Here is a 13,285-nt window from a genome sequence, read left to right on the forward strand (position 1 = left end):
AGGATAGGTACCTTACCCAAACCAGGATGCAAGAAACACAGAATCTGAAAGAGTCTATTAGGCATGGGGCTCCAGACAAATCTTAGTTAATTTCATCCAGAGCTGACTCCTGGAGGAGTACAATCATTTGCGTTCCAGCTCAAAACTAATAACCTGCCAACCCCAATCTGGCTCCATGCATACATAATGCAAATGTTTCTCCAGTGTTTCCCCAGAATCAGAGCACAAGGAAATTCATTACAACTGCTCCCCTGTGCTTCCACACTGCATCAGGACAGGTTTATCTCAGCCTACAAGCTCTAGCTCTTCTGCATATTGACCTGCCCTGGACTAATTTCCTCTTGTCCTACATTTCACGTTAGAGTGGGTGCAGAGTCCAGATATGACTATTACAGACCTGATATGTACATCCTAATAGGACTATTTGTATTGAAGGTAAATGTGTTGCAGAGCTGCCCTTGGGACTTTTTTCAGGAATTGGCTGAAACCCAAAAAATCCAGGGCTGTGCTGCATCTCGTAAGTCAACATTTTGCATTAACCATCAGACCTGAGCAGGTTTTGTGTATGTGTTGCTCAAACAGCCTGTGCTGGGAGACACTGCAAGGTCTCCACATTGTACTTCTCATGCTACATGACAACCATTTGTATATTCTGAAACTTGACCGCAAGTACTTCTACACCTGTATTTAGGCAAACATTTTCATGTGATGCTGAAAGACAGACTAAGTATCTAGAACTCAAGTTTAAAAACACATTAGAAAAAAACAGTGAAAAGCATATATAAGAGAAATACTTTTAGCCATAGAATATGGGTATTTCACACCTGAAAACTCAAAATGGCATCTCATAGCACCTCATAAAGCAAACCAAGCACAGACCATAGCCATGCAGAAATAAAATGCAGCATACATAACCACCAAGCAGGGAAGGCAATACAAGTGACTTTGCATTTCTCTGTGCTAGCAATGGCTAGAAGTGATTTGGGACCTAAGAGTAACTAAGAGGAATCTCAGAGCTCTCATGTCAGTGAGAATTGCTGCTCTTCCAAATGGAAAAGTTTGAGAAATTAATGAATACCAGCACAGCTCTGGCCGTGCTCCATACATACCTCCAAGGTATATTGTGGCTATTATTTATCAGGAAGATCTATATCACCTTAAGATTTGGAGATTTTTTTTTTTTTTTACTGGAATAGTGCATCAAAAGCCTCTGCACGAGCCTAGAACCTACATTTTGTTTCAGTGAAAAAGTCAAAATGCCAGTCAAACCAAATCTTTTCAACTGGAAAACAGGATCTAAACAAGCACACCTCTACCTTGGCTGAAATTATCTACCTTGGGTGAAATTAAAGGGTGAAAATTCTGATGCTACTCTGCACGGTGGTCTCTAGGGTCTTCAGTACTGAGGTCCTACTTTGCAGACTGAAGGTGCAATTAATTTCTTATTGGACGGAACTATGAACAAGAGTCTCCAGTCATGAACTGTTTGTCTTAACACAAACAGATTTTAAAACCAAAATATGCAGGTGGTGTACCATGAAACAAATCACACAATGAGGTTCACATGAAAAATCTGCTAGTTGCAATTCTAGTCACCAAGAACTAGATACTGTAATTTTCTTTAACTCCTTACAGATCTCTCCTCAGCAATTGTGGAAGTTCATTGAACAGATGGAAGCTGTACATAGTTCAAAATTTTTGCAGTGCTGCCATTGCTATTCTCTTTCAAAATGTACTACAGTTTACACAGAACATAGAGACCACATATAAATGTTTTTCTCATCTCTGCAATTTGGCATAGCTTTTTTTTCTTTCTCAGCTGCAAAAAATGCTCATTATTTCTGAGTATTGTTAAATGGATTGGTTATCATCAGTATTACAGGGAGATAATAATGTGCTGCTTCCAATGGGCAACTATATAGTGTTTTAGATAGCCATTGCTCAAAATTTGGTTTCAGTTTTTGTGTTGATCCGCTTCTGAAACAACCTGAAGACTATAGAAAAAACATGGTTTAGGAAAGGGTTAGGCTTAGGGTAAAAAGAGAATAGGATCTGATTTAAGACTACTGAAAGCAGGTGAAAGATTCCTACAAACGTTAATGGCCTTAACAATGTGCTGACATTGTAAAACGTAGAAATTGACTATACTGGTTATCATGTTATTGAAGACATGCTGTTCTTTTTCCTGATATTTAAGCAAGTTCAGCTTTTTGTTACTGCATGACAGCAGCAGCGCAGATAAACACTTGGTAAGGCAATAGTTGCTCAAAAAGGCAAATCTAGATGTGGAAGATTATAGGAGAAATGAAAGAAGGATGGAAGGTAGAAAACTGAATAAAAAGCACTAAATGTCCATGGAGGCAAAAGACAAATTTGCCTCACATAAAAATAGCTATGTATGACCTATTTTCCAATTCTGTCAGAATTTTATTAAAACCTAAAAGAGGTGTTTCCTGAAAGTATTACAGGAATTGTAAGAAAAAAGTGCAAATCATAAAAAGTGACTGATTTCTCGATCAATTCATTGCCAAGAAGTTTTGCATATTTTAGAATTATTAAATGTTGTACCAATATGCATATAATATCCTGGAAACAATAATCAAATAACATCTATAGATGAAGCATCCAGCCTGCAGATTTGGTCTGCCTAATGATTCAAGATAACCATAATGTTTGCTAACTCAGATAACTATTTCAAGCTGAAAGGAAAAGGGTTCTATTCACTCTGCTTCTTTCAGGTGCCAAAAAAAGATTATTTTAAGATGGTTTGTTTCCTCTTTCATATGACAAGAGGTTAACACACACTACATGGGCACTGACTGTGTAAACACAAATCACTTTTAAGCATGGTAAATATATCAACACATAAATTATGCCGTGCTTTTCTCTTTGGCAAGGCAGCCAGCAAAACATAAACCTCATCAGAATCTAACTATTACATATAGAAGTATGTTTTCCATTTGCGATAAAGCCAACCTTAATAAAAAGTTCCATCTTGCATGGCTACATATAAATGCTTTTATGTAAAACCAGGAAGTTAGTGAGGTGCTACTGCACCCATGGCACAGAAAACAAAAGCCTTTATTCAGTACTTCTTTACAGAATTAGTGCAGCTGAATGATGGCCTTGGGATGACCCAGAAGAAAAAAAAAAACAAAACACAAAAAACAGTCAAATCAATTTATTTGAATTTGGTAAAAACTACTATAATGTGATATGCAATGTTATGAAAGTTTAGGAAAATTATGGACTTCTCAGATTCTGCAGGATAAGGAACAGTCAGATCAGAATTATTGGAACTCGTGTCGTTGGAAACAGCACTAAGCAATAAAGACCTTTGTTTTATCTTTCCATTCCAATAAAAATGTCTGGAATTAGTTTCAAAAATGCTAAATAACGTATAGCAGCATACTATCAGTTCATATGAGAGCATTTTTATCTGGCATCCCTGGGAACCTTCATTCCCTATTCCTATATGTTGCTATCCTATAAAAATTAGTGCAACATACACATTAAAAATAATATCTTTTAACAGATATCATAATTCAAAAGTCTCATGAAAGAAAATTCCTCCTAGATAACAGCATCTACAAAAGCAGTACTGACAGAATATAACCACCTTATTCCTGACCTCACTTACTGAGTGTAAGTCCCAGTGAATCTCAGTGCTGCAGGAAATTCAGGCAAAAAAAAAGTTCTAGCATCTAGGAGATGGTGTGTGGGGTAAACAGAAGATTGGTTGAAGCCTGGAAGCTGATAGATGTGAATGTGTGGCTGTGAGCTGTCACTGGCTGCTCTGGACAGGTCACTTCCACCCAAACTTACCAACTACCTGGGAAAACAGTTTCTATCTTCTTCAAAGCCAATCACATGCCCAAACAACACTGTGGATCTGGACTGAACTTCCTCTGTGACTTCACTTTAAAACAAGGAACTTTGCTTTTCCTCAAATTTTTGGAAGGCTAAGTAGACTAAGGACTTAGAGACTTGCAAAAGATAGAACAAGGGGAGAGAAAGAACTTTTGATTCTCAATTCTAGTATCAAAAATCAACTTAATAGTCTCCTAAAAGAAAATTAGGTTATTCTAAATATTTCATAAAGGAGAATTTAGTATTGATAACTTTCTCTTCTTGGGTGATTTTCCAAAGTCAAAAATGAGCAGATGTGGGATTTGTTTGATTTGAATACTTCCATAAAAGATAGATGAAACTAAAATATCCAAGATCATAATTCAATATCAAAAGGGAAAATAAATACATTATTTTGAGTATTTTTCTGAAAAACCTTTTACAGAATAACTAGTTAGCTACATTTTCTATCTTATCAACTTTCTATAAGAGGAGATGTTTGGATGTTCACAGAGAACCTGTGAAAGTTCAAATAGAAATTCTTATGCTTTCACTACATAATTTAAAGGGAGCAGGAAGAGAACACAGTTGCTTCATTCACTAACAGATGGTTAGAAAAGATATGCAAAGAGGAAATCAACTTGCACAATTTTGTAACTACACCTTAATATAGCAGCAGTATCAGAAACTGAAGAGGTGCAGCTGAACCTCATAATACAACTTGCAGCAGATGTATTTGTGCAATGCTCCAGTGACCATATCATACCTACAGTGTCATTGTACTTGGCTATGTACAAGTGGAAAGGGAATATAAACCGTGTCAAAGCCTAAGGGCACATAAAAGGGAATATTGTGCACTTCACTTGCCTTTCCACTGGTAAGCCCATATCCAACAAATACCCAATATCAGTGGCAAAGAAAAGTTAGAATATATCACCCTGTGTTTTTATGAAAAGCATTAGAAACTGCTTAATAATAACAAATTTTCAGAAATATTTAAGGACTTTTAAATCTTAAAATTTAGAAATTTCTCTAAATCTAGAAATTTCTTTTAAAAAATAAAATTAATGTCTTCTTAAGTTCACTAATGACCCTTAGTGTTTGCAAAAGCATTAATACAAATCTGAGACAAAGTAAAACTGCTTAATAGTTTTATTATTAGTTTCCAGTTGTATTTTAGTGTAACTTGCATCCAAGCCTTGACTTAAATCAGACTTAATTGAGCAGCAACATAAACAAAAAGCATAAAATGTGTCCAGATGGAGAACTCTTACTGTCCTTGCTCTGGTAGTCAGTGTTCTTAGCAGGAAGAAGAAATAACGGCTTTTTCTGTCACCAGTGCACTCTGCTGCAAAAATGCACAACCATTTTCTAAAGGTGTGCACATATTTTTCCCAAATTTAGATTCCTGTGTTACAAACTGGTGTTCACAGGTCTGTCTTACCTTCAAACTATTTTTAGTAGTTATTTAAAAACTGTGGTAAGTCAAAAATACATGTCTTCTGTGTAGCCCAGAGATAGGCATTAAATGAAAAAATCCACTTTAGTTCTTTCTTTCTTTAAAAGACACTTATAAAAGAGTTCTAGTGTTGCAGTATCAAATGAATTTGGGGGGGGGGGGGGGGGGGGGGGTTGGGAATCAACCTAACCACAAACCCAAAATACACAGATGTAGGAATGGAATGCGGAGTGTTAGCAGCAGGGAAAAATAAAAAGAAAATTGCAAAGGTATTCAGCAGATGAGGAGTATGGAAGAAAAAGAGGCTAATCATAATAGAAAATTATGTTTGTATACATATAGACGATTTGAAGTGATTAGTTAGAGCTGAGTATGTGTTAGGCTTGACAAAGTGTTGGAGGTTAAGATTGTTCCTTTTGTTTTCTTTCCCTCAGGAAATTTTCCCCGATATATTCCTAAAGAGACAGTAACGACCAATACAGTGAGACAAAAGAAGTTGCCAGGTTCAGGGGAAGGATGCAGCTGGCCACTCTTAGCTGAAGAGCTTTCTCTCAGAGGAGCAAAGATACCATGAGATTTGGGCTGGAGGAAGGGGCTTGGTGCAGTTCCTAGCTCTCTCTCGCTGTCAGGATTTGGAAGGAAAGAGGCTGCGGTAACTGTGGGGAGAATGCACCAGCACTGTGAGGCTTTGTCTCCTACTGCCTTCTCCTGCCATGAGTGAAGCTCTCCTTGTGGGAACAGCCGTTGCACTGGAACCTTATTAACACCCTACCTCACTCAAAAAGAACTCTTCACCAGGGGAAACTCTTCTCAGGGGAAACCCTGAAACCCTGAGCTCCTTATTCCTCTAAGGGAGCCTCTCCTGGCCATGCTCAGGAGCCAGGCTGCCACTGCCAAGTCCCCACCGTTTGTTTGTCACTGCTCCGAAGTTTCTTTGCTACACCATAGGCAAGAACCCCTGCAGCTCCTCCACAGCGGCCGAGTTTCTGACACCTCTTGCTGCCCCGGGTGAGCCCACCTGGCCATTCCAGCTGCTGGTCCGAGGCTCCTGCTGCAGCCCATTCCCGCTATCCAACCCATCCACCATTACCACGTGAGGGAGACATGACTAATTCGGCACCACAGCGCTCCCTGCAGCCGCGTGGGAATCATTGCACCTACCCTGTCTGGCCAGGAGCCACCAGCGCCCCTGCTGGCTGTGACCATAACTACAGCAAAGGGGAAAATGCCTGCAGCCGAGAGAAGGCTGTCACGGGGTTTCTTGTTCTGTTTGTTGTTGCTGCCATTGTGGTTGTTTGTCTTGTTACATGTATACTAGTAAAGAATTGTTATTCCTTTTCTGATACTATATACACATTTCCGGTATATATATATATATATTCTGATACACGGGGCCTGAAAGCCTTGTAATTTCAAAGTTGTAGTAATATGGAGGGAAGGGGGTCATATTTTCCATTCCAAGGGAGGTTCTCCCCTTCCTTGGCAGACACCTGTCTTTCAAACTAAGACACAAAGGTACAAGCAAAGGAAAGTAGGTTTACATATTAATGTATACATATATGTATATGCTCCTCATAATCACTATGTGAAATTTCTTAACATTATTACATTAATGTGAAAATGGAAATATGTTTCCACTGTTTTATTCAGTCCATTTTCACTTACAATATATCAATCAGCTATGCTTAGACTGAAAGTGAGGTACACTAGATTCTAGTATTAACTTTCAAAATACAATAGCATAATTAGAAACAAGCAGAAAATTAGTCTGTTACATATATTATTCTTGGGGTTTTCTGGAATGCTACTCCTCTATGGTTGTGTCCATCTTCATCAACTCCTAAGTTACATATATTGCATTTCAAATATTCATAGGGAAGGGGTTGTTGTGCTATCTGAAGTACGATATCTGAGTGTGGGAGTGGGGAAAATAGTATGCAGTACCTTCAGAAAAGGGTCTGCCAAAGGTTTCACTCACCACACATCACATTTAGACATGCTAGTGGGAATATGTTTTTGAGGATTCTACCAACAACTGGATAATGGGACCAGGCATCAACCATGTGGTTGTCTTCAGGAGGCAGCACCACAGGAATCAAAGGATGAAGAAAACAAAAAAAGTAAGAAAAATCGTGAGATGGAACTGAGTGAGCCAAGTGTAGATAACCTCTGAGGAGCAAGTGTAGATAACCTGTTAGGAGCAAGAGGAGAAGCTACAGATGGATGACATTTTAGGAAAATGAAAAAGACCTTTATTTGAAAATATCAGAATGAACAATAATGATTTATTAGCAAGTATGTGCGAAATCTAGCAGATGATATTAAAGGAAGGTATGCAAGCTCAATGAGTCAGTATGTATTCACAGGGGACAAAAGGAAAGAAAAACAATGGCTACAAGCATGTGATATGAATGCAGATGATTCTGACCTTTGACAGCAACAGAACAAGAGGTGAATTCATTGCACTCCTACTACGAAGCAAGAGAAATTTTGTTTTTCAGAAGTGAAATAAAATAAAGCAAAATTCCAAATTGAGGGAATTGACATGTAAGCCAAAAGTAAATAACAAGGACATGGCTCAAGGTAACACAGTGCCAATCTTATTTAAAGTTCCTTAAAAGCCTGACAAGGTAAAAAGAAATAAGCTGTCCAGGACAGGTTGGAATGCAAGTAAATAAAGCACTACAGGAATTAAAAGGGAATTTAGTTAGAACTCCAATACAATATATCACTCCACGAGTACCGAGCATATGAAGAGAGCTGACAAGTGTATTCATCAAAGTAAATTATTTAAATGAACCTAAAAACACTTGGACATTTTTATAGTGAGAAATAGAAAACGGTACTATAGATATAGATCAGACAGAAGGGAATATAATAAATTTAAAGAAGAACCTTTTTGGTTCAGATGTACATTTCCAGTTCAGAAATTCCTTTTTTACCATACTGGTGATTAAATGAAACCAAATTCTTTTATATTAAGTGTCTCCTAAGTACCATAATCATTGTTCCAGGAGTTAGTATACACAGTGGCATGCAGAAACCCTCAACAATTTCCCTTTCTTTCTGGCCACAAAACAATCCTGTGTTCGTTGCCTGAAAGTATAAAATGTAACATTAAGAGCAGAATTCATAAAATCCAAAAGCAACAGTTTCTTCTCATCTGACTTGCACAGAAAAGCCCAAGCAAGCTGAATATTTCAGTATTGACAGAACTAGCCACACATATTCCCTCCCAGTAGTACAATGGAACAGCCCAGACACATACAGCAAATATATCATGGCAAAAACTTTGACTTAATTCTCACTTGTATCAGTTTTAACTTAGTATAAGGGCAGAATCCATACAAAATTGGGGGGAAAATGAAAAAAAGTCAGAATTACTTCTTTAAGCAGAACAAGTCAACATTTGCCTTGCATAAGCCTTGTAATCATGATTACTTGGAAATATTAGAAGCTGCTGGGAGGGTTAGTACATGGTCATTCCAGATAATAGCCCTGCTATTGTTTAAAGGAGAGGTATACACAACAAAATTTGACATATCTTTGATATTTACATCTCCTGCACTTTACCCTTTTACTCCATCTTTCCTAAATAACTCCACAGAACTCAGAGTATTGCTAGCCACACCATCTGAGGGATTAACAGTGCATCAGGCACTCTGACAGTTAGCCTGACTGAAGCATGTATAAATCTTCTATTTCTCTAATTAGTTGGAAACTAAAAGCAGCGTAAGATCTCGCTGGTCTAGTGTGGCAGGGATGAACCTCAGAAGAAACACAGCCTAGATATTATATCAAAATTTGCATCTTGACTACCTTCACTGTATGAACTACACAGACGTTACCACATACATTAAATTCTTACATATCTGCTGTACCAACTTTAACAATGATTGTCAGCTTGTAGTTCAAAAGAATGTGAAGAACAAAAACTCCCCTATTTTCTGATCTCCTCTGACATTTGAATAATTTTTTTTGTCTGTACACAAAGATAAAATTTCCTTCTTCTTTCTCTTGGAAATATAGTAAGGAGAATAAAAAAATAAGATGAACAGCTGCAACAATCTGTCCTTGCCTCATATGTCCACAGGACTTAAGTTGTTCAAAAATAAAAATTTTAAAAATATACAAAACCCAAATATTGTTAGGCTGGAAAAATGAAACATGATTTTATTCTCAATTCCCTTTGTTTCAAGCTGGTTCTCATTGTAGTATTAACCTCACAGCCCTGAAATCTGAAAACTTCTGTTCATCCCAAAATATCAGCAAGGAGAGCTTAACTTACTACTTTCTCTTGCCCATAGCTTCAGATATGACATGGAGGAATCTCCGTCAGCCAAAAGCAGAGTACTCAGCCTCCAAAACAAGCCAAATAACAATTTTTCATCCCTTAAACAGCAAAAAAAAGTGTTTATTATGCAGATGGCTAATGGGAGATTACCAGCAATGGTCACCAGCTCAGCACTTCCAAATTTATGTGGTTTTCAAAAAAATAGCCTTATTTCCCAAAGCTAGAAGCAAGCATGCCTTACCCAGGGTTCCAAGACTCTGACACTACTTCTGCAGTGACAAACACCAGTAAAGATTTTATTGCAAATCTACAGGGAACACTTTTTAACTTGTACTCTTGCCCTCCCAAATTCCCCACATAAAAACTCTCAAAGCATAACCATGCCTTGGTTCCATTCTCTATATACCAGTCACTTTTACTTTATGCCTAAACAATTTCCCACTGAACAGTCATGAAAGCAGAATAATAACTTTAGTTTTACCTAGGTTTGTCTGACATAAATTGTATTTTTTGCACTACCTTAAGAGACACAAAGATAATATTAAAAACAATCTCAAATTATTCTTACCACATCCTAGATGATAGTATCAATATAACTTGTATAAAAACTAAATAGATAATCAATAGTGCAATTATGTAACAATACACAAAAGAGGAATTTAAAAGATCTGTTCATGCAATACTCAAAGCAAAGAACTGAAATTCAGGAAGATTTTATATATTATTATATCCAAGCAAAAATTTGACAAGATTTTCAAAAAGACACTTGTTCTCTGTGTTTTCTGAAGAGCCAGACAGAAACTCTTGGGCTATAAGTGAAAAACAGGTTGCATATTGAATACAAACCTTCAAATATCCTGTCTTCACTCACTGCAACTTACATGTTTTCTACTCTTTGTTTCTCAGACAACTGCATTCACATTTGGCAAGGCACATACAAAATTTCACCCTATAACAAGTGATGGATACAATGAACTTCTCCAAGTCAAAGACCCACTCACTTCAATGACCTGCAAGGTCCTTGGCAAGTATTAGACTGATGCTCACCTTGTGCTTCAGGATCTATGCTGTTTCAAGGAGGGTCTCAAAGGGGCGATTGCATAAGGAAAAGTCCTGCATGGAGAAACACCACAATGTCATGGTGCATACTTAGCTTGTATATGAATTCTCAGACACTTTTTTCTAAACTTTCAATTTCAGGTTTGGTTGCTCTTTCTCTATCTATTTCTTTTCAGCACCATCACTCCCCCTGTTAGGACAGTAAATGAATCAAATAAACTGTGAACAAAAATTTGAAAACAGATTCCTTTACTGTTCAGTGTCTGGTAATTGTATGCAGGTTCTTTAGTGTTCTTCAATCCCTTACTGAAAAATTTCTGTAAGCATTCCAGGAATTATGGAACTGTCTTGAAGGACAAACAGCAAATCTAATATTGATGTTTGAGATGAGCTAATGACTTGACATCAGACACAAATATTGCATGATATGTCAGTTCTCTAATTTGAAGGGCATAATTCTCACTGCCTCACAAATAGAAAGACATCTACTTCCTCAGGCTTCATGATCCAATACACACTGCCACAGGCACATTTCTAAACTGTCATTAGATCATTGCAAGAAGGTGAGCAAAAGGCTTCCCCCTTTCCCCACAGCTGTATAAATGCTGCTCACAATAACTTGCTCTCAGAAATGTGGGGCCCATTTATTTCTTCCCAACCCTAGAAATCAGAAGGAGAAATAAGGTCCAAATCCTATTTATCCCCTGCATCAACACACAGAATAATGAAACTAATTTGGAAGTATATCACACATGTACTGCATTCCTCTACTTGTACTCATAGTAGCACCAACTTGATCTCTCTGGTTTTACTAGTTTATTCTTTTGATGTTCACTATTAGAATAAATATTCCTGCTAGCCAAGTCATATTGTACAGTAGTTAATGAACACAAGCATTACAAGGCCAAATGAAACCAGTGTCTTTCATTTAAGGGATTCTTTGCCACTAGCTTTGCCTAAAACACAGTAACAAGAAACCTGAAATTAGCTATCTCATTGTCATTGATAAAAGTGGATGCCAAAAAACTGGGAAGGAAGAGAGCATGGAAAGTAGACAGGAGAATGCAAAACTATCCATTTTAAAGCTTGTCTCAGATCATGCAAAGCTGGCAGTGCATTTGGTAAATCTCTCTAGTGCTTAGTGAAAAAATCACAGCAGGCAACTGGAAACAACACTGAAGGCTGTTCTTTCTTGTGTTGGTTTTTTTTTTTTCTGTTTCTGGCAGCATATTGCCATACATGCAACATCTGTCCATTTCCACAGATTGTGGCTGTACATTCAGTTGAACTAAAACAGTTAAAGGAAAAAACAAAAGGTAAGGTTCAAAGGGCAATGAATATCCAGGGGTCTTGGAATTCTGCAGGTGTGAGACTCCTGATTCTGGCTAGATAATCCTGCTGTAGAAAACACTGCAATCGTTTTCAGAGCTTTCACATCCGCCTAGTTCCAAATTTCAAAAGCTTGAAAATCAAAGGTTTTTTTAAAAGTGATTTTTACAGCCTGGTCCCTGACCTTGCATAATAAATGGGAGAGGGAAAAGAGGGGCAATCATCATTCAATAAAACTGCCTTATTATTAACACAGCAGTGTAAGTACCAGTGGAGTAGAAACCCAGAACAACACAGTCTTCAGGATGTATTTTTAAGGATAAAACAAAAATTCCTTTTTCTATGACTGCTATGTTTTTTCTCCAAGAAATATCTAAACATTGCAAGTGTCAGCTCAGGCAGAAACCTCTTCCTCATGTGTTGGAAATCTGAGGCACTCTGCAGATGTAACTATGCAGTATTTTTTAGGAAAACCATATGAGGTTAAGCAGCACAAATCTGTTACACTGCTATGTTTATATTGCTGCTTGTTTTTAAAATATTTTTCACTATATTTCATTGTTTCTGCCAGGAATATATTTGAGCTTGGTACAGTTAAATACAAAAATAAAACAAATAACTGCTCCAAAAAGCTCTCCATGTCAGTAGATTAAATGGATAAATAGTGAAAAAGGAAGTGGGATTACCCCAATTTACACCGGGAGAATGAAATTCACAGTTCTATGTTCATTGGTATTAGGTTATCAAAAAAGAGTAAAACCCTGAAAAACACCAGAAACAAGACCAGGCCTAAGCACAAGCATTTTTTTCCTCAAATTAGCTCCTGTCATCATAAGGAAGTTACACTGGTGGTGGAAGGACAAGTTCGATCTAATAAAAAGACTTGTCTGAATGTGACTTAAGAAAGATGACAGCCTTCCACGCACTATTTAAGATGCTTTGTCACATATTTAATATTTCTTAGAGTCACTGAAAATATGTGTTCTCATAATGCTGAAGTAACAATTTATATTAGGAAAAACAAAAGGATTTTTTTTCAGTGCTACAGTAAAGGAGTTGAACACACAAAATCACGTACGCATGGTTAGCATGAAAATTTGTGCTGTGCTTTGGGGTTCCTACAATAAAGGAAAGAAGCCCCAGCATGTCTTTTACACTGTAAATGCTTCTTTGGAGTTAGTCACTCAGACTAATATAAAAATATATTTGATAGGAAAATAAAAAACTTTAAAATTACGTATTTCGAGTTTTGAAGTGCTTAGTATAAATATTCATTAGGTTGATCAAGTGTTTGC

At 37.2% G+C, this 13,285-nt stretch overlaps 1 protein-coding gene across 15 annotated transcripts in view; it reads right to left on the bottom strand.

Moving 5' to 3' along the window:
• Positions 1-13,285, bottom strand: part of SUGCT (succinyl-CoA:glutarate-CoA transferase) — a 326,113-nt gene that overhangs the window by 108,970 nt on the left and 203,858 nt on the right. For 2 of the 15 annotated variants that reach the window (XM_066190949.1, XM_066190940.1), the window contains exon 13: positions 10,650-10,715. The exons of 12 other annotated variants lie outside the window; for them this stretch is intronic. In XM_066190949.1, coding sequence (XP_066047046.1) covers positions 10,665-10,715 — 51 coding nt within the window. In that variant the 3' untranslated portion in view covers positions 10,650-10,664. Of the gene's footprint in view, positions 1-10,649; positions 10,716-13,285 lie in introns of those variants that run through there. One more of the 15 variants, XR_010722267.1, reaches the window with a different exon arrangement.

Source organism: Chamaea fasciata, unplaced genomic scaffold, assembly GCF_029207755.1.
Source record: "Chamaea fasciata isolate MVZ Bird 193981 ecotype frontalis unplaced genomic scaffold, bChaFas1.0.hap1 SCAF_1, whole genome shotgun sequence".
NCBI classification, from domain to species: Eukaryota; Metazoa; Chordata; class Aves; order Passeriformes; family Sylviidae; genus Chamaea; species Chamaea fasciata.